General features: G+C 41.3%; 2 protein-coding genes across 6 annotated transcripts; one reads left to right on the forward strand and one right to left on the reverse strand.

Annotated features, from left to right (window-relative positions):
- Nucleotides 1-61: 61 nt before the first annotated feature.
- LOC307251984 (membrane-spanning 4-domains subfamily A member 12-like) lies at nucleotides 62-10,174 on the reverse strand. Of its 5 annotated transcripts, none has more exons than XM_080029489.1 (7): nucleotides 10,134-10,174; nucleotides 6,833-6,977; nucleotides 6,192-6,302; nucleotides 5,745-5,801; nucleotides 5,266-5,415; nucleotides 4,714-4,830; nucleotides 62-1,830 (listed from the first exon to the last, which is right to left on the reverse strand). In XM_080029489.1, exons 2-7 carry the CDS (start codon nucleotides 6,956-6,958, stop codon nucleotides 1,771-1,773), a joined length of 621 nt encoding a protein of 206 aa, XP_079885615.1. In that variant the 5' UTR covers nucleotides 6,959-6,977; nucleotides 10,134-10,174; the 3' UTR covers nucleotides 62-1,770. The 5 variants fall into 5 exon arrangements, with proteins under 5 accessions (XP_079885615.1, XP_079885616.1, XP_079885614.1 ...); XM_080029490.1 differs by having other exon boundaries at nucleotides 10,113-10,168; XM_080029488.1 differs by lacking the exon at nucleotides 10,134-10,174 and adding an exon at nucleotides 9,830-10,071.
- On the forward strand, nucleotides 10,081-17,884 carry LOC307251985 (uncharacterized protein). Its single transcript, XM_080029491.1, has 6 exons — nucleotides 10,081-10,092; nucleotides 11,026-11,110; nucleotides 12,555-12,665; nucleotides 13,738-13,794; nucleotides 14,367-14,540; nucleotides 16,706-17,884. The coding sequence occupies exons 2-6, from the start codon at nucleotides 11,030-11,032 to the stop codon at nucleotides 16,805-16,807; spliced, it is 525 nt and encodes a 174-aa protein (XP_079885617.1). The 5' UTR covers nucleotides 10,081-10,092; nucleotides 11,026-11,029; the 3' UTR covers nucleotides 16,808-17,884.
- The last annotated feature ends 108 nt before the right edge of the window (nucleotides 17,885-17,992 follow it).

Genomic DNA, 17,992 nt, shown 5'->3' on the forward strand with positions numbered 1-17,992 from the left:
AAGCAACAATGAATAAAATGTTTTCTTTTATTATAAAAAGTTATCTTGCGAATATAGCGTTCATAATAAAGGTTGGCTAAGTTAGGTCATCTGCAACAAAAAAAAAATTATTATTTCTTTTTTTTTTCTCTCTCTCTTAGGCCTTTCACACCAAAATGAACCAAGAGTCAGTTCCAGGCTGGTGTTGGGGTCAGTTCAAAACTGGTTACAGCCTTATCCCAGTTATGAACCGGTTGGTTTCACATCGACCGGAGACAGCCATGGAGCCGGCAAGAGAGCAACGTCATGACGTCACTGTAAACGTGTGTGTACGTCACCCGACGCCGCCGCTCTTGTGGCTAACGCTAAAGCTACCGCTAGCTTTAAGCGCAACAACAGCGGCGAATACGTCTTATTTTTACACTTGTTGGCTCTCGCTTTGCTTTCTTAAGCAAACAGGACCCATACAGCGTATTCTCGCCGGTCAATTTGATCGCTACGTTCGGTAATTATGTTATGTTTACGTCTCGTAGTAGCGGTGTTTTTAAATATGGCGGGCATGAGGTTTGAGTTGCTCTGGTTGGTCAGGATAATCCCTCCCCCAACCGTTCGCGCAAGCAGTTCTTATCAAACCCTGCTCAATCCTGGGGTATGAGTTCCCCCGGTTTTTACGGCCCGGAGCAGGCTCTCTGGCGGTGTGAAACCAAAACACTGGCTCTAACTCCGAACAAGCCCAGAACTAGCGCCGATTTTGCGGCGGTGTGAAAGGCCTATCTGGGCCCCCCCTGGTGGCTGGGCCCTAGAAAGCTTTCCCACTTTCTGCCCCTTATCGGCGGCCCTGTGTGTGTGAGGATTCTTCCCTGCATGCACTGGTTTGATATTTTGCCATCCCTCTGTACACTGCTATTTGAATTACAGTGTTTAATCTGATGTCAGAAATCTTCATTTTCATCTCAGAAGACCACATAACCTTCTTTAACTTTGTTCTTTAGGATCCAGACTGTTCTGTTTCCAATGTGGTGACTTTTCAAACAGTCCTGAGCAGTTGAGCACATCAGCCACTTTAAGAGTTTTGAAGCTGGCTAACTAGATGTTGGAGATCCAAAGTACAGGTGAAATGAACCTAAAATCACTTTCACAGGTGATCGTGACGCAGCTTTGAATGTAGGTTTTATGTGCTGTATGTATAGGTGTGTCCTAAAGGATGATACTACTTAAGCAGTCAGTTAGTTTGTATATATTCCATATTCTTGCTGATTCCTTTATGTCTCTGTGTCTCACTGTGAGTCTGCAGCCACTAACATGTCTCCACCTCCTACACACATGCACTCTGCGCCCTGTAGCAGACAGACAGTTAGCTAGCATCACCAGGATACAGTTCACATTTCATGGCCACACAAGTGTCTAATGATGACTTTACCACAGGAGAGAACCATCTCTTTGTCTATTCATCAATCAGGATTTCTCCCTCCGTCTCGTCTAATGCATTTGTACATGTCTCCTGAGTTATTATTTCTTACATTCCTTCAATTCTTTTATTTTATTACAACTCTGTTGTTAATTGAAGTTGTGAAGTATTTGGCTTAAGTGTACCAATATTCTAATATTCAGGTATATAGTGACACATTCCTGAAAACAATCAAAAAGCAGATGCTCTTCTCATGGTGACATGTCTAGTAACACAGTGGATAAGTCATAGATACAAAGTAGAGTCATTGTGTAATACAGTGATGATGAGTGACCTGATGAGCAGATAGCCATGGGCTCACAGCCTGCTGGTCCAAGCAGGGCTCAGTTCAGGTCAGGGGGTGTGAGTGCTGTGGGGGTGGATGGAGCAGCCTGAGTGAGAGACTGGAGAAAGACAGAGAGAGCATTAGTATCCATGCTAACCTCTGCACATCTCATATCAAAAGCTGTCACTATCTGAGTAGGACATTTCATACTGTTAGATTTGAAAAGAAGTGTGGTCTGTCATTTCCTGATAATTACTTTCAATTTCAAGGAAAGAACTATGTAATTTTAGCCTGGAAACCCAGACCTGCTGCTGGCAAATTTAGATTTGCTCAGCCTGTTGGTCTGGACGTGATCCATTTCCTGATAATAACTTTCAATTTCCAGGAAAGAATTATGTCATTTGGTATATTACAGGAGAAATACAGATTGAATTGAAAGAAAAGCTCAATTTAAATCCACATGAATATACATTGATTATTTACTTATTGTTCGAGATATGATAGTCTGGATATGTATATACAAAGGGCAACACTTTATAATAAGGTTACATTAATTAACTGTTAGTTAATGCTTAGTAAATGCATACTCAACATTAATTTGTCATTAACTTACTGTTAATACATGCTTAGATAATGCTTAATAATAAATAATACTTAACTAATCATTAGTTAACGGCTAACCAATCATTAACTAACCATAAATAACTAAGCACTAACAGTTAGTTAATGTTTGATAAACATTAATTAACTGTTAATAGCATTAACTAAGCATTCCTTAACTGTTTATGAATCTTGTTGTGATCAGCTGGTTGCTGTGTGTCCCTCCTCCTGTGGCTGGCACTCCCCCTGTCTATCTCCGCTCACCTGGTCTGCATCAGCAATTAACCCACAATTAACACCTCTGGCTTCCCTGCTGTCGTGGCCAGATTGTACTACGCACTACAGTGGTAACTATACGTGCCTGGCTCCAGTATATATTACTACCTCGCTCTTTTTCTCGTCTCTTGTGGTTTTTTGTGATCCAATCCTAACGTTGTTTTCCTCTGCCTGCAGTTACCCGGACCACTACCTCCAGCCTGCCCACCTGCCTCACCCCAGCTTCCCCACTCACGACCTGCTTCCCCACCTCATTCAATAAACCTTTTTTCATCAAATCCAACAACTGTCTCTGCCTGCTCTTGGGTCCAGTATCGTCTAACCATAACACATCTATCCTTATTGTAAGGAGTTACCAAAAAAGTGGTTCAGGATTGTATGGATTATCTTTTCACATGTTTTTCATCATTTGGGTTTAATCCTGAGTTAACAGTAAACTGATGCTGAACTGATTTAAATTAAGTCATGTGACTTCAAGCCCTGTTGTACTGTCAGCTATTTATCATTGTAGTTGAAGCCAAAATCTTAAAGCCACTACGAATAACATTTAAATATCTTTTAAACAGCCTCATGTTTCCTCTCATAATCATAAATTACCTTTAACAGCAAACGAGACCATCAGTGCAAAGAAAGATGTTTTTATATAGTTTTTATTACTGCATTTGGTCTGGTCGCACACCCAGTCCGATTTTCGGTTTGCGCATGCAGGCTCTATGGTCACATATCCGTATTGGTCGCAGATTTCAGTGTAGCGCAGCAACGCGATTTGAGAAGCCTATCCCTCCAGGTGAGGGAAGGGGAGCGGGAGCCTTTTTTGAGACAGTTATTTGTCGTCATAATGACTGATAACGGGGCTGAACCATCAAAGAAAAAAAAGAAAATGCAATGAAGAAAAGCTAAAAGGGAGAGCGATAGACGGCGGGAGGGCGTTGCCAAGCAACGTGTACACAATTTCACTAGAGTGAACTAGTCTGCAGTGTTTACTCCTAAATGAATGAGCGGTACTAAAACAAAGTTTACTTTGCTTCACCATCATCAGATGACCATTATTAATCTGAAATAGTCATTAGCCTATTTAAACACATTACCTCATCGTGATCCATACTAACTGCCGTCTCTCGCTTTCTGTGAGGACACGGAATCTTTCAGCTCCTTGCGAGTAGTTAGTTGACACTGCATCAACTCATTGCAATCAGGTGTGTGTGGCATTGACTGGCATTAGTTGATGCAGTGTCACTAACCACTCTCACGGAGCCAAAAAGAGTCCGTGCCCTCACACTTTCAACACACGGACATGCACTATATTGTGTCCTAATCATTTGACACTCGCACGGCCGGCACACGCTAGAAAACAGCTTTACGACAGCTGGCGTAAAAATACTACCGCTTTTGTCAAAAGGGGCCGCCAACTGACAAAGTTACTCGTAGTGGCTTGAATGCATGGTCCACTGAAACTAAGGCTGCTGCATCGCAGTCTGCTCAGTGTAACATGAAGCTAGGGGGCAGTGCCTGCAGGCAGAGGGCAGACGGGGACAGAGGGAGGTTGGGGGGGTCTTAAAGAGAGTTGTGTTTAAGCTCTAAATATAATGTTTTTGCAGAGAGGCTAAACTGCAATACCAAAGTTAGACTAAAAATAGCATAATAGGTGCTCTTTAAGGCAGGCTCAAGCAGGTTTTATTAATACTTAAAGAAATCCTTGCTCACCATAGTGGGAGTATTTGTCATGTCACACCATGTCAAAATATGAATCAAAACCACAAGTGGACCGGCAGAATACAGACACTCTCTCCTAAAAGCACCAGACTGACTGATCAGCTTTCATAGTAATAAAAGGACAGCATGTCTATCAGCCCAATGTGCATGTGTAATCCAGAGCTAAGCATTCACATATGTTGATGCACTTTGAGTAGATGGATGAAGTGTGTTTGGCTGATAAAGAGAAAGAGTGTGAGGGCTGTGGTGTAGTGGCTACAGTGGTACCAACAGGTTTAGTCCCTGTCGCAGTGGACCCGGATTCCACTCCAGCCCGGGCCGTTCTCTGTATGTCATTCTCTTTTTTTCTACTCTCTCTCTCAAACTGTCAAATCAAAGGCTCCAACACCCCTAAAAAGAGTGAGAGTCTTACAGCGTACTGTCCCACGCTGTCTCTCTGTCTGAAGAGAAGGAAGCAGAAGATGGAGGAGATGACAGTCTGGGCCAGGGTGAAGAGAAGGAGAGTGGACTTCAGTCCTCTGCTCAGCTTCTGGAGTCAAGCACACAAAGCATTCACACTGACTTTAGTCACTGAGACACACTCAACAAGGCCTTCATTGTGACAGTAAGCTCTCTCTCCCTGTCAGCAGAGGTGAGGAGCATCAGTCCAGAGCCAGAAGGTTTTTTATCAGTGTAAGGAATCTAAAGGACAGTTACATGGACATGTCCCACTGTTGTCCAGTCAGCTTCATTTCAATACTTTTCGACATAAAGATATATAGCACGTCAACATTATTCCCCCATATTTATCCTTGAAAACTTGTCAACACAGGACATTACGTTTCTAACTAAAAGTGACACAGCTTTTCATAAGGAATCATTGTCCTCCATAACTTTTCACTTCAACCCTATCCCACAGCAGAGCAGGGCAGTTATAAAGGGCATAAAACACAGCATGGGTAGAGCAAATAAAGCCTATACTAACCGTGGCATAGTATTGGTTGTTACAGTGGGTGTCTCCACTGGTCTTGATGCAGGCTACCTCAGGATGATTGTCCAAGTCCACAGAGTAGATGACTACAGCCACCACTGACAGCACAGTGGACAGCACACACACCACCAAACACACCTTCAGCTGGAGAAGAGGAACACACATGGATTACAGAATGGCTGAGGAGACCAGAGGGGATCCCAGCTGGGCCTTTCTGCATGCATGGCATTTTTAAGCCTAAGGCTGATATAAAGTAGTTCATGTATTCGATTACAAAACACAAACAAAATATCTGAAGACATGACAAAATGCACCAGAGAAAAGTATTAAACGGTGTTTGTGACTCAATGTAGGATATGTTGTGTATGCAGCCATCCATGAACATGCCCTGTCTAGCTGTGTGTGTGTGTGTGTGTGTGTGTGTGTGTGTGTGTGTGTGTGTGTGTGTGTGTGTGTATTGTCTACACTCTCACATTCTTCATGGTGCTGTGTTTGTCCAAGTAGATGGTGACCACTCCTGCTGTCAAGAACTGGGAACACACACACACACACACACACACACAGGAAGACAGTCAGCATATATAAGTATATCACAGTCAGTGATATAAGTAGCTAGAAACACAGCCTGGTGGTTATATGCCCACGCCAAGCATTCAAGATAAAGCTCCTAAGAAGCTACAATAGGGTACAAGGTCACTGAGATCTCACAATATGGAAGGTAGCTGTAACCTTTGACCTTTGACCTCCAAAATCTACTCAGTTCATCTATGAGTCAGAGTGAACATGTGTGCAAAGTTTGAAGAAAATCCCTCAAAGTGATATTTCCTGATGGTGGTTATTGCTGGCATGGAGGCATGTATATATCTAAATGATAACAGATACAAATATTAAGTCTCACTCACTTAAACACACACACTCACCGTTAGACCGCTCCACAAAGGAACGCCAAAGCTGACCACCTCAGTGAACTCAGTGAAGAGCAGAGGAATGGAGTAGGACATTACCATCAGCCCCAACATCACCTGACTGACCTGAATCACACACACACACACACACACACACACACACACACACACACACACACACACACACACACACACACACACACACACAGAGGTGTGGACCCACATTCACTTTATAAAGAGCTGAAGAACTCAAGGTCCACTTATTAGTGATGTATACATCCTTACATTTTCCCTTTGTTTGTCATGTTTTCTTTCAAATCTTAACTAACTAATTTTTGGTTTTGAGATGACTGTAACGTTATGATGATTAGTTGCTAAAGTGAAGTGGACATGATCTAACTTGATCTAAAAATATCTGTGCTGATGAATAAAAAGTAAATATGGATAGAAACAATGCTGGATTTGAAATAAAAGCTAATGTTTTATGAAGATAGAATGGCAATGCACATGTTCATAAGAGAGTTCACCGAGCTACAGGATGATCACATATTAAAACATGAGAGACACTTTGACTCTTCTATCAGTCCAACCTTCCCACAAACCTCCAGCCATCATGTGTGGAAGTGAGTGAAGTGAAGTGAGAGCTGCAGACTCACCCCCAGACATTTGGGCTCTCCTCTCTGGATGGCCGCGCGTAAAGCCTGCTGTCTGTCAGTCAGTTTGACAGCGTTCACATCCCTCAACACCTGCACCGTCAGATCCCTGGACACTGACACTGCCATCACTGCAGAGGACAGGGGTCTGTAAACGGTACACAACATTCACGGTTTGGTTCGGTTATCAGTTAAAGTTCATATGTTGATTAGTGATCACAAATATATATTTTTGAATCGCTCTGCCATTGCTGACCCCCCCCCCTTCCGAGAAAACTCTGTCATGCTCGCGTATTATTACTAAAACAACTGTCGAGCAATTCATCTCCCGGTTTAGCTGTGATTTTAATACTATGGGTAGTTATGATGTCGAGCTCAAAATGCAGTCTTTTAAGTAGGCTTGAAGTAGGCCTACTCCGTTTGTACCTTAAGGAACTTAAGCAGGATTTTAGTCAAGATATCTAGGTCTGCCTTTTTTCTTATTTAATCTCTTCGTCTAAGAAAAACCCCAAGGTTGTATTTGACACCATAAACAATATAGTCTCTCCTCCTGCCACTGTGACAACATTATGCTCTCAAAATGACTGTAATAGGCTTCTGTCATTTTGTATTGATAAGGTAAAGTCTATTAGATCAAATATTCAGCCTGGGCCACACTTTCATGTAAACGTCCTTCCTCCATCTAGGCCTATTACCATTGAGTCTTTCCAACCAATCAGCCTCCATGACCTGACCAAGAAAATGTAAATGTCCTTTTGTCTGCAGGATATAATGCCCCCCTCATTATTCTCTAAAGCACTACCTGCCACTGGTCCTAGTATAGTGGCTATTGTCAACTCTTCATTGGCCACAGTCCTACTTTAAACATGCCACTATTCAACCTATAATAAATAAGCCTAATCTGGACCCTACAGTTTTAAAAAACTATTGCCCCATGTCAAAACTACCATTGCTGTCCAAAATTCTCGAAAATTGTAGCCATCTTACAGCTGTTTTAGAGAATTTGGAGCTGTATGACAAATTTCAGTCAGGTTTCAGGAAGAGACACTACTGAAACTGCCCTGGTGAGAGTCCATAATGATATCCAGATGGCCTCAGATGCAGGACTGTGCTCATTGCTACATATTAAAAGGTTGCTATTGTTTGTAGGCTAATTATAGTCAAACTTGTAGGCCTTACTGCTCTTTTCTTGTAAAAATGTTGTATTGAGTTACATTATATTGATTGTACGTGTTTTTATCAAATAGATCTCATTCTCAATGAGACTGCCTGTTCAAATAAAGGTGATATAGCCTATTGTCAGAATTTGCGTGTGTGTGTGTGTGTGTGTGTGTTTGTGTGTGTTTGTTTGTTACAGACTTGAGAGCTAACAGTTTTACTTATATAGCCTAGTCTGTTTTGTAGGATGATTAGGCCTACACCCCTCCTATCAACAGTTGTGTGGTGTTGCTGCCTCTAAAAGAAAAGGAGCATTTCATTTGTTTCTTTTTCCATTTCTATCTAGGCCTATACTAAGCTCCTATGCTTCCTCCAGCCTTTGAACAGATGTAGCCTATGTTTATTATTTTCCCATATGTTCAACCCCCAGTGGAAGCGGTGTGATCCCTGATTTCTGTATAGGTCCATGGGTGTGATCCCTGAGTTGCCTACGTCACGTTATAACGATCCAGTAGGCCTACCATGTCCAGTACCAGTTCAGTAGCCTACCAGTTCAGTACAGATCTCAGTTCAACCGGGGTAATTCAACTGCGGAGTCCGGGATATATGGACTTAACCTATTATAAAGGCGTTTTATAACTCGCACAAGCGTTTAATAAAGGGCACGCAGGCTTTTAACTTTTTAACCCCATACAGTATGCTTTAACTGCACGCGCGCGTGCCCATTTAGTAAAGCGCGCGCGCGAAAACGCCCAGCTGAGAAAAAATAAGTTACGTTCATGTCTCCTCCCGGGCACCGTAGTACAGATCTGCGCAATGCTCTGTTATGTTTACGTAGCCTACATGCGCAACTTAATTATTGCGTATCATGTCGCTCGAAATGTTCTGTAAAAAAACAGTATTGTGACTGTGAGCCTGTGATCTAAACTTGATCTATTAAACCGTCAGTTCATTATTGATCTATCGTTAAGCACCGTTAACTCTGATAGCAAAACACATGATTAAACTCATTCCTACCTTTACCTCAATAGAAAACTTCTCAAATGTGTCCTCCTTAATTCTGGGCTTCTTTCTACCACTGTTGATATTTAGGCTACTTCGCCTCCGTGACTTCTGTTTATTTCAGTCGGGTGGTGAACGCATGGGTGCGGGATGTTGTTTTTATAGCGAGAGAGCGAGGGAGAGAGAGAGAGACTTCTCGGTCGCTGCAGAGATCATCCTTCCCTCCCTTTGCTGAAGTCGTGCAGAAACGGTTAGGCTATTGTATTGTTGTTGTTTTTACCGTTAAAAGTGCATTAGAGTGTCAGTAGGGCGAGTGTTCCTCCGTGTGATATAGGCTACATTCAACCCTGCTGTCACATCCAGAGACACTTTTATTGGAAAAATTGAGTCGCGGTAAGTAGGCTAGCCTAAAGCTAGAACTTTTTAACACAATATTTTGACTAGGCTATTCCCATGTCAGAATGGTCATTAGAAAACAATAAGTGCTGCTCCCATGCTAGGCTACACGAGACAGTTTCTATTGTTTTGGCACAGTGGATTTAAACACTGATGTCAAAGTAGCCTTCACGGTCGCCCATAACGTTGGAATAAAATATGTTTCATGTCTTATCATGAAATGATTGTGACAATGCGATTTATTCTTGATAAAGTGTATATCTTCTCAAAACGTCATCATCCAACATCCAAACATATCACAGTGAAAATTAAAACTGTGATTTCAGGCTTAAACAAAATTGGGGTAGGCTATTGAAAAATGCTCTCAGTTGAGGTCAACAGCGTCTCATCCTTACGCTACACAGTTTGAATGGTTCCACGTATCATCCTGTTGAAGTAGGCTACCTGTAAGATTCTCCAGAAGCACTTTGGTTCAGACCGAAAGTCCTTCTTCATGCCTTCTCCGAACTTCTCTCACAAATAAAATGACAAATGGACCAATGTGTGTAGGAGGAAAAATAAGGGACTTTGTTCATAGACTAATATTCAACAAACTGTTCATTATAAGTCTACGAACAATGTCACTTATTTTAACAAATTGTTCCCCCCACTTCCACAGGAACTTGTATTGATGATCCCGTCAGCAACCTGCCCCCTATCTCCCCCCTGTGAGACTCTTTTCTAATACCCTTTGTCCTCCTTTTCTCACCACATCTGCTTCCCATCCTGCAGCATTACTGTCGGTCCAAAGAGCTTTCTGGTATTTGATTTTTCATGAACTGACACACACTCTCTCTCTCTCTCTCTCTCTCTCTCTGTTCCTTTTTCCCTCTTACACTACCTCATTTGTTCTCTATTTCTCAATTCCTTCCTCCAACATACACATCAGAAACACACAGGCACAAACACAACACACACACTTCTCACTTTGCTTCTTTTCCCACTGACTGTTTCTCATGTCGTGACCATATGCTCAGTTTGTTGTTACAGTCTGCTTCTCTTTCTTGTTGATTAGGGGTTGCAGTGTCAAACATTATTATTCTCTAATGACAACAGATAGATAGATAGATAGATAGATAGATAGATAGATAGATAGATAGATAGATAGATAGATAGATAGATAGATAGATAGATAGATAGATAGATAGATAGATAGATAGATGGATGGATGGATGGATGGATGGATGGATGGATGGATGGATGGATGGATGGATGGATGGATGGATGGATGGATGGATGGATGGATGGATGGATGGATGGATGGATGGATGGATGGATGGATGGATGGATGGATGGATGGATGGATGGATGGATGGATAGATAGATAGATAGATAGATAGATAGATAGATAGATAGATAGATAGATAGATAGATAGATAGATAGATAGATAGATAGATAGATAGATAGATAGATAGATAGATAGATAGATAGATAGATAGATGTCCCTTGGTCGGTGATAGCAGAAAAAACGTGTTACTAGTCATTTGTTACTAGTTACTAGGTATGGGCTTAGTTTGCTCAAAATAAAAGTGGATTTGTAGACACCCCTCTTGACTTGAGATAAGTCCAAATATGTGACTTGAGTTTCTCCTGTTTGCAGAAACATGTCCTCTGTGGGGGCGCGGCCAGCAGTTGAACCCAGGTTACATCGCCTCTCAACCTGGTTTGACCCTGAGAGTGCTGCGGTGAGATCAGGACTCCATTCTGTCTTAGATTTTTAATTCGAAGTCTTAAAGGGATAGTTCAGTTTTTTTGAAGTGGGGTTGTATGAGATACTTAGGTATAGCAAATATGTTACAATAAAGAGATGGCTGTCAACACAGTCACAATAAGGAGTTTGGAGAAGACGCGGTAGCAGAAGTTAGCCTGGTACTGTTGCAGAGGTGACCAGATTGAACCCGTTTTTTCTCCACATATATACATGCTTAGCTTACCTTTAAAAAATATCCAGTCAATGCACGCTAGATTGATGCTCTTTTTCACTGCTTTAGTAAACAGCCAGGTAGCCGTTTATTTGTGTACTTTTTTTCAGGCGTAGTTCGGCCATTGTATTACTACGCCAACTCACGCTGATGTAGTCTAGCGTATCACTCAGTTCAAACAAACAAACACTATATTCCACCGTGTTCCTGTGGTAAATAACGGTTGAAGGGTAAGCATTTCTGGGCTGTATGGGGTTATGAGGGAAAGCACGGGGTACCCTTAAATAGAGTTGTTATTGGGACTCTGAGAGATGACGGACTATGATGAGATTATCTGTCTATTTTGGGAGTATTAGCATACCAGTTTCCTCCATATAAACCTGTACTAGCATGTACGGGGGAGCTTTGGGATAGCTCCGGGTGCTCAATGCTGCTTGCTGCCACAACCTCAACTCCTCTAATTGTCCTGTCTGGATCTTCATAAATAAAGCTGAAACATGATGATGCAGTCTGCCTTTCGATTCTTATTCTACACAAAGGGGAACTATATAGGCCTGAGACTGCTGCTAGTTTCACTGAATCAATACATCTTCACTGTGCTTGCCAGAGTGGCACAACTCAACGTTAGCAGTCAACATTTTTCAATGGAGGATTATATATATATAAAAAAATAAAAAATAAATAATGCGGACTGTTTGTGTGGCGCTGACATCCTCTGTTTCTGAAAGAGCCTCAAGTTGCTCTGCGGGTCCATGGGTATGAGATTACAGTTCATACATCTGAAGTACCAAGTAGCTTGTGCTATTTCTTGCCCTCAGATTTGTCTTAAATTTCCTCATTGGTTTTTAGTTGGCGTAGTAATATAATGGCCAAATTATTCCTGCAATAAAGTGCAAAAATAAACAGCTGCCTGGCGGCTAACTAAAGCAGTGGGAAAGAGCACCATGCATTGAATGGATATTTTTTAAATGCAAGCATTTATATATGTGGAGAAAAAACTTGTTAAATCTGGTCACCTCTGCAACAATACTAGGCTAACTTCTGCTACTGCGACTTCTACCCCAAACTCCTTATAGTGACTGCGTTGACAGCCATCTCTATAATGTATCATTTTAACCATACCTAAGTACCTCATACAACCCCACTTCAAAAATACTGAACTTTCCTTTTAACCTCCCATGAATAAAAACTCTTGTTTTCTGTGCAGGTGGTGACCATCCTGTTGGGGCTGTTCCAGGTGCTGCTCTCTGTCCCCCTCGCTTACACTGACCCAACTCTCCCAAGACTCTTCATTCTGCCACTCTGCTTAGGAATTTTAGTATGTACATCATTTCATACCCATACCTTCATATTCTTTCAAAGATTATCTTTTGGCATTTTTAACTTTATTGGATAGATTCAGAGATACAGAGCTAAAATGGGGCATAGAGGGGAAGACATGCAAACCGGGTCCCCATCGAACCGGGTCCGCTGCGATGACGACTGAGCCTCTACGGGACGCTCTAACCACTACACCACGAGAGCCCCATACCTTCATATTCTGATTCTTCGTCCGACTATCGGTAGTTTTAGCAGCTTCAACTGTAACCTTCCAATAAATGTATCTAGTGTTTTGCACAGAATAGAAAAAAAGCATGTCATCATAACTAGAGCTGGGTATCGTTCAACATCTTCCATCCTGATACAGATAACTTGACTTCGACAACTGAACGATACTTTTCTGCACCGATCAAACGGCCAGCCTTTTTTTTTTGCCATGATAGGTACTTGGCTGGACTCCTCTATCAACTGGTAATCCACGGTACACAGCTTTCTACATGAAAAAAACAGTCTGTAGCACGCAACTGAGTAATTCCTAATGCAAACTGAACATTTCCTACAGTTGCAGCTTCAGATTAAAACCATTACACTTCTGAAAAGTGAGCTGATTTATACTTTGAAGCAGACAGGAACAGGAACGTAACGCGGTAGTCATTAGTCTCTTTTACAGAGCCAGTGAAAGCCGGCAAAATGCCGGCCTTTCCCCCCCTCGCCCTGCCATATAAATGCATTGCAGAACGGTGTAAGAGAGGCGCAACAGATTGTGCCGGGAATCTTACTACCTCAGAGGTAGTAATCTTGTCCACATGTCTGTACATTGACATTGTTAATGGTGACTTTAATTATAATTCTACGAAACACTGTCATGTTGGAAGATACAAAATCGAATTCATTCATGGAAATCACATTAGATTATAGTGTCTAATTAGGGAATAATATGTTTGACACACAAAGTGATTTCAAAGATCATATGGTGAAATGCAAGGCCTTGTGTTTTAAGTAATTTACTCGAAAAGCAGCGTCAATCTCTGTTGAAATTCCAATACTGTGTGTGTGTGTGTGTCTTGCAGATTGTGGCAGGAGGATCATTCACCATGGCCAATGAGAGGAACCCTAGCACACAACTGGTATGTTCAGCTAAGTTTTCCAACCTCAAAACTTAGTTGTTGAGGTATTGAAAGTTTTTATGTCAGAGTTATAGTATTATTGTGTATATTCTAACAATACAAACCACTGATATTACAACCATATTAAAATGTTAACTCAAAGTCAGCTTGGTGAAGCTCAAGCCTTTTTTCGGGCAATTTTGTAATATGTTGAAAATAATAATAATTAATGTTGAGTTACGACGCCAGCTGTCGTAAAGCTCTTTTCCAGCACGTGCCGGCCGGTGCCAGTGTCTCCCGATTAGGACGCAATAGAGTCTATGTCCATGTTGAAAACTAATGAACGAGAGATCGCAGGATGGATCACGATTAATGCATTTATCCGGGTCAATGCATTATTAAAAACTATATAAAAACAGCATTCTTTGCACTGATAGTCTCGTTCACTGTTTTTCCCTCGTTGGGACTTTAAATGTTGACAGTGATTTCACATCATAATGAAGACTAACAGCTGTCAGAATTTACAACAATAAAGTCAGTGTATGTGTGTTTCAAAGTGAACAGTGATGGATCTTGTCTGCCTCCCTCTACAGCTCTGGGGTTGTGCGTGCAGTAATGTAGTGGGTCTGCTGGGGGCGCTGCTGGCCTTCTGCCTCTACTGCTACAGCCTCAGCACCATGCGTGGAGTGCAGTGTGTGCACATTACTCCCTATTATGAAGACAGACACAGAGATGCAAGTTACAAGTGTCCCGCAGATTTCCTGATGGTCAGTGTGATGCTTCCATACAACTTCTCTTAAAGGTGTAGTCAGCGATTCTGGAGAATGCCGGTTGTCTAAAATTACTTTTTGTCAACATCAGTGAACCTGCCTGTGCATACAGTCATATGAAAAAGTTTGGGAACCCCTCTCAGACGGCATTATAATTGACTCTGCTTTCACAAAAAAAATATAAAAGTGGTATGTCTTTAATTTACCAGGAACAGCTAAGTACTGGGATGTTTTCCAAACAAAGATTTTTTGAAAAGCAGTATTTGGTTGTATGAAATAAAATAAAATGTGAAAAACTGGCTGTGCAAAAATATGGGTACCCTTGTGGTTTTGTTGATTTTAATGCCTGTAACAGCATGTAAAACTGATGACTTTAAACACAAAGTTGGTTGGATTATGTTGTTAAGCCTTGAACCTCATAGAAATGTCTGTTTAATCATGAGAAAATATATTTTAGGTGCCTAAATGCAAGTTGCACTTCTCTTTGACTCTCTGCTGAAGTGAGACAGAATGGGATCATCAAAACAGCTCCCAAAAGATCTTAAAAACAAAGATTGATGGGATTGATGGAAAATGGAAGGACACAGGCACAGTTGCAGTTAAACCCAGGTCTAGCAGACCAAGAAAAAAACAGGAGCGGCATAGGTGGAGGATTGTGAGAATGGTTGCAAACAACCCACAGATCACCTCCAAAGACCTGCAAGAACATCTGGCTGCAGATTGTGTATCTGTACATCGTTCAACAATTCAGCGCAATTTGCACCAAAACATCTGCTTTTTATAAAGACCAAATAACTTATTTTTTGCCTCATCAGTCCAAAGCATTTTCTTCCAATATGAAGCTGGCTTGTCTAAATGAGCTTTTGCATACTCCATGCAACTGTATCTGTGGCGTGGGCGCAGAAAGGGCTTCCTTCTCATCACCCGGCCATACAGATGTTTTGGTGCAAATTGCACTGAATTGTTGAACCATGTACAGATACACAATCTGTAGCCAGATGTTCTTGCAGGTCTTTGGAGGTGATCTGTGGGTTGTGTGCAACCATTCTCACAATCCGCCGCATATGCCGCTCTTGTACTTTTCTTGGTCTGCTAGACCTGGGTTTAACTGCAACTGTGCCTGTGTCCTTCCATTCCCTGACAACGTTCCTTACAGTAGAAATTGACAATTGAAACCTTTGGGAAAGCTTCTTGTAGCCTTCCCCTAAACCATGATAATGAATAATCTTTGTTTTTAAGATCTTTTGGGAGCAGTTGTGATGATCCCATTCTGTCTCACTTCAGCAGAGAGTCAAAGAGAAGTGCAACTTGCATTTAGGCACCTAAAATACATTTTCTCATGATTAAACAGACATTTCTATGAGGTTCAAGGCTTAACAACATAATCCAACCAACTTTGTGTTTAAATTCCTCAGTTTTACATGCTGTTACAGGCATTAAAATCAACAAAACCACAAGGGTACCCATATTTTTGCACAGCCAGTTTTTCACATTTTATTTTATTTCATACAACCAAATACTGCTTTTCAAAAAATCTTTGTTTGGAAAACATCCCAGTACTTAGCTGTTCCTGGTAAATTAAAGACATACCACTTTTATATTTTTTTTGTGAAAGCAGAGTCAATTATAATGCCGGCTGAGAGGGGTTCCCAAACTTTTTCATATGATTGTATGTATGCGTGGAGAAAAGAAATCCGGGGTTAATACACAGCCTAGGGCTAGGCTCTGTAAATTGTAGCTAGCAACATGTCCGTTCGCAGAGCCTATAGGCTGAGTGGGACATGTGGCGCACCGTGAGGAGATGTTTACCGATTCTGATCGAAAAGTGATTTTGACAACAAGCATTCTCCAGAATTGCTGACTTCACCTTTAAAAAATACAAAGAAAAATTAGAAATATGAAACACATCACAGGATGGAGAGATAAAGTGAATGGTGGAGGTTAGGAAGGATGGAGAGATGGTTGAGATGAAATCAAAGGAGGAATAGATACAGTAGAAGGTTGCAGCAGCAGTAAGACACAAAGACATTCCTGTCCTAGTCTTGTCTTGTCTTGTGAAGCTTAATTGTAGAATATGTCTTGTACATTTTTCTAGAAGACTGTGGATGTAGTCTAGTTACCATGTTGAACTGTGTGCCGTGTGTGTGTGTGTTCTCCTGCAGGGCTATTGCTGGAGTCTGACTCTGCTGCTGCTGCTCTACAACACTGGGGCCGTGGTGCTGCACTGCCTCCTGTCTGTCTCTGCCCTCAAAGCTCTCAAATAACACTGATACACACACACACACACATGCACGCATTCACATATTTAGCACTAGATAAATCTGAGTAGGGAACTATACTCAGATTGTGATTTTTTAAGACTTATTGGGCCGGTTTCGCAGACATGGATTAAGCCTAGTTCTGGACTACATTGTACTTTTAATGGACAATCTCCATTCAAAATGTCCATTTAGTCCAGGACTAGGCTTAATCCATGTCTGTGAAACTGGCCCATTAAGAAAGATACCAAGAATATATCATGCTTTGAGTTACTGGACAAAGCCTTGCCTTGCGTGCCCCTTTTTCACATGACCTATCAACTTATGGATGACTTAAAAGACAGCTAGTCGTATTTACCACTGTGTTCAGGATATAAGCTTAGACAGACATTACAAAGCTATAGGATTGATGTGCTGTGTCGACAGCTTATTCAAGCAAATTATCCTGAATGTGCCGTTACAAATGAACTGCAAATTCATTCACACTGTGTTTATAAAAATGCAAGATATGTACGAAGATTTGTGTTAACATATGTAAATGACATGTTCCAAATGATGAATCTCACCAATGGGAACCGTCAGGTGATCTGGGGAAGATGCATACCCTGTGTTAAGTCTCGTTAATATACAGTTTAAGCCTGCACTCCTATATGTAAAGGATGAGTGACCTCTTGGTTGTACACAGCAAATGTCATAACTATTATGCAGAGTGTATTGAGAGCTGCAGACTTCCGATTTAAGTTAAAAAATTAAAGGAAACTTCAGAATTGTACTTAATTCATGCGTAGTTTTATTGACACAAAGTTGCACATAAATGTACAGTATGAATATGTATAAAATGAGAGGTAGGAAACCTATGTCATTTATGACATAAAATCCAGAAGTGGATGTGGAACCGGAGGGACCAAAATACCACCAAAATGGAGCTAGTGTTATGGTGTCTCCAACTCCGTCATCCCTTTAACTAGCAACTACAATTACACTTTGTGAATATGATTTTGTACATTTAAAAAGAAAGAATAAAAGCTCATTTATACCTTATGTGAACCACAGTTTAGCGCACCGGTAAGAAACAAAAAAACAGACCTTAATTTGCTTTTTATGTTACAATCTACCCAGAAACACAGACAGGAGAGAAGAGGCTGAAGTTACCTTCACATTAAAATGAAAAGGCACTGACTGTGTTCAGAA

This window comes from Ammodytes marinus (genome assembly GCF_949987685.1).
Source record: "Ammodytes marinus genome assembly, chromosome: 6".
Lineage (NCBI taxonomy): Eukaryota > Metazoa > Chordata > Actinopteri > Uranoscopiformes > Ammodytidae > Ammodytes > Ammodytes marinus.

Excerpts from the sequence above, each read along its gene's own strand:
- LOC307251984 (XM_080029489.1), bottom strand. The coding sequence starts at position 6,958 with ATGGCAGTGTCAGTGTCCAGGGATCTGACGGTGCAGGTGTTGAGGGAT. Across the intron at positions 6,303-6,832 it reads GAGAGCCCAAATGTCTGGGG|GTCAGTCAGGTGATGTTGGG; the intron begins GTGAGTCTGCAG and ends TGTGTGATTCAG. Across the intron at positions 4,831-5,265 it reads ACAACCAATACTATGCCACG|AAGCTGAGCAGAGGACTGAA; the intron begins GTTAGTATAGGC and ends GCTTGACTCCAG.
- LOC307251985 (XM_080029491.1), top strand. The coding sequence starts at position 11,030 with ATGTCCTCTGTGGGGGCGCGGCCAGCAGTTGAACCCAGGTTACATCGC. Across the intron at positions 11,111-12,554 it reads TTGACCCTGAGAGTGCTGCG|GTGGTGACCATCCTGTTGGG; the intron begins GTGAGATCAGGA and ends TTTTCTGTGCAG. Across the intron at positions 13,795-14,366 it reads GGAACCCTAGCACACAACTG|CTCTGGGGTTGTGCGTGCAG; the intron begins GTATGTTCAGCT and ends CTCCCTCTACAG.